Raw genomic sequence first — 3,206 nt, 5'->3', positions numbered from 1 at the left:
ACGTGAAGAAGAAACACGTCACCGTTCTCTGTGAGACTGAACTTAGTAGAGATGGGCCGAAGCCGATGAGCCTACTACAGGTTGGTTATCGTTGTTATTATTATTATTATTATTATTATTATTATTATTATTATTATCATTATTATTAATGTTGTTTGTTGATTTTGCTGTTTAGACATTTTTTCCAATTACGCACAGATCCCATGTGGGGTAAACTTTCATTAGTTTACTCTATAATAACGATTTTATCTGTATTTATGCCAATTTCTTATTTTCAATAGCTTGCTCTTTAATCATAAGTTTTTCGTACCTATAGAAAACATTCATTTTCTAATCGAGTCACTTTCATAAGTTTGATCATTTTATTTTGGTACACCTAACCGAGATGTACAGTTGGACACATGGATTCCTGACCCACCTCGCTCTGAGGAGGTGCACACCGTCACACCCTTACTGTGGGGCGAGTAACCAAACAGATAGTGTAGGCAGAGGTAGTGGGCGGGGTTACACGCAGGAACTCTAAGCGTAGTAAGGGTGTGGCAAGGTTGGCTTTCTCAGAGCGAGGTGTACCAGGATATCCTGTGTCCAACTGTACCAGACCCGTAGGGTCTCAAGTCAAAGATGACATTTCAATCAATTTATTTTTGAAATACTTTTATCCATAAGAAAGACTGTTCAATCCTTTCAATAAGTTTAATATTTGATTAAAACCTTTCAGAGGTTCATAATGCAGTCAGCACATCAAGGAATTTTCTCTTCCTTTTTAAATAAATGAAAAAAATATATAGAAATTCACTAAAAAATTTTCTTTTTTGGTTTTAGGGCGTGGCTCAGAACCACTGAATCAGTTATTGAGAATTTATACCTTGACTAGTGTACGCAACCCGTCATAAACGACGGGCAAATATTTATATAGATTTATACACAAAGACGCAACTCCCTCTCACCAGGGTATGACTACTCCCTCTCCCTTATCCGAGGGACGGGGAGGAACCAAGTAGTTATACATCTAGTAATGCCGATGAGCGTGACTAGGAAGTAAAATACACACACACACATATATATATATGTATATATATATATATATATATATATATATATATATATATATATATATATATATATATATATATATATATATCCAGACACTTGTTCTTTATTGTATAGAGGAGATTAAGGAATATATTTCACGAAATTTTCACCTTTGATTTTCACATTTTCTTTAGGAAGAATCAGCAGTATCTCAATTATCCTTAAGTTCACAGCATTGCTTTGCTAATAGAATAATTCAATCTTCATCTATCTTCAAAATTTATTTTCTTTTCCAACAAAACTTTTTTTCCCAGCCATAATTTGCTCAGAATCAAAGTTATTATCAACCCGAGTATAAAATTAGAGACCAAAGATTTCTTAAACTGAAAATGTTAACCTAGAGACTTGTTTATTTTGCAATATGTACAAAGACTAGCGTGAGAACTACCCTTGTGTCCTTTGGACTTGTTAACAAGTTCAACAGTCGTGTTGACATGAAGAACGGTGTTTCAAACGTTTATGATGTTGTACAGACTTCGGTAACGTGGTATATTTTCTGTTTTATATATATATATATATATATATATATATATATATATATATATATATACATATATATATACTGTATATTATATACATATATATATCATCTATATCTATATATATACTGTATATATATATATATATATATATATATATATATATATATATATATATATATATATATATATATATATATACATATGATATAAATAACATATATATAAATATATATATATATATATATATATATAAATAAATTACATATATACAGTATATACATATACATACATATATATATATATATATATATATATATATATATATATATATATATATATATATCCTTTCTGAGTAAGGACACCTTAACGTTATGGAGTAGTTTGTGTATCGCCACGATCAGCAAAGCTGTACTAATCAGAGCCACCCATACTAGGTTGATTTGCTGTAAGCGATCAGATTAAAGACTCCCACCATCACCAATCCGCGGTGGCCAGCGTGGTGATGAATACGGCCAAAATCAAGACGAATTGACATGTCTGAGGCTTTTGTGCTGCAGTGTATGTTAATTTTTTTATACTATGCATACACTAATCAGTTTCCTCTCTTTAGCTCGTTAATAATAAACTTGAAAAGTGATTAATTCATTGATTTTGAATGATCTGGCATCCTGACATCGAAGTTCATAGACGCAAAAACATGATAATAATAATATTAATAAAAATAAAAAATAAATAATAATAATTAAAACTGTTAATGTTGCTATGGTCCTCAATAAAAAAAATAAAAAAACCAAATTATAAAAAATCAGCGAAATATATAAATACAAAAATGTTTAATAATAATAACAATATTAATACAAACTAAAAATAATATTAATTAAAACTGTCATTGTTGCTATGGCTCTCAATAAAAAATAACAAACCCAGCTTAAGAAAAATCAGCGAAAGACATAAATAAAAAAATTATGATAATAACAATATTAACAAAAATAAAAATAAATAATGATTAAAGCTGTTATTGTTGTTAAGTCTAAATAAAAAAAATAACAAACCCAACTTAAGACAAATCAGCGAAATACATAAATGCAAATATAAGTTCTTACTAGAACCTTAAATGAGTTATCACATCTGTCCCCATTTCCTCTCCACAGGCACAAGGTCCTTTCATCGTATTAGTGGTGGGCTTCATCGCCGCAGTCTTGATCCTTATCGCCGAGGTCCTTTGGCAAGTCATCCATAGAAATCCTGTCGTCTAGAAGTTATAGTGACTCACTGTATCGACTAGAAAACTTAATGGACCTGTCTATCAAATAGAAATCATATACTAACACAGTTTATCAATTATAAATCCTATTGAGTCTGTCTATCATCTAGAAATCCAGTACTAATTTAATTTATCAACTAAAAGTACTATTGGGCCAGTCTGTGAACTAGAAATCCTGTTGAGCCAGTCTGTGAACTAAAAACTCCATTGACTCAATCTATGAACTAGAAATCCTACTAACTCAAGTCTATCAAATAGAAACTATATACTAACTCAGTTTATCAATTATAAATCCAATTGGGTCATTTTACAACTGGAAATTCTATGCTAACTTAGTCCATCAACTGGAAGTCCTATTGGGCCAATTT

The 3,206-nt window shown here is 30.3% G+C and overlaps 1 protein-coding gene across 1 annotated transcript in view; it reads left to right on the top strand.

The window, feature by feature from the left end:
• LOC137617736 (glutamate receptor 1-like) overlaps positions 1–2,830 on the top strand; it is a 111,770-nt gene extending 108,940 nt beyond the window's left edge. Inside the window, exons 16-17 of the mRNA XM_068347733.1 lie at positions 1–80; positions 2,726–2,830. The exon at positions 1–80 is cut by the window's left edge and continues 35 nt beyond it. Of these exons, the coding sequence (XP_068203834.1) occupies positions 1–80; positions 2,726–2,830 (185 nt within the window). The remainder of the gene's footprint in view (positions 81–2,725) is intronic.
• The last annotated feature ends 376 nt before the right edge of the window (positions 2,831–3,206 follow it).

This window comes from Palaemon carinicauda, chromosome 23 (genome assembly GCF_036898095.1).
Source record: "Palaemon carinicauda isolate YSFRI2023 chromosome 23, ASM3689809v2, whole genome shotgun sequence".
In the NCBI taxonomy this organism is placed as follows: Eukaryota; Metazoa; Arthropoda; class Malacostraca; order Decapoda; family Palaemonidae; genus Palaemon; species Palaemon carinicauda.
This window is presented reverse-complemented; position numbering and strand designations above follow the sequence as displayed.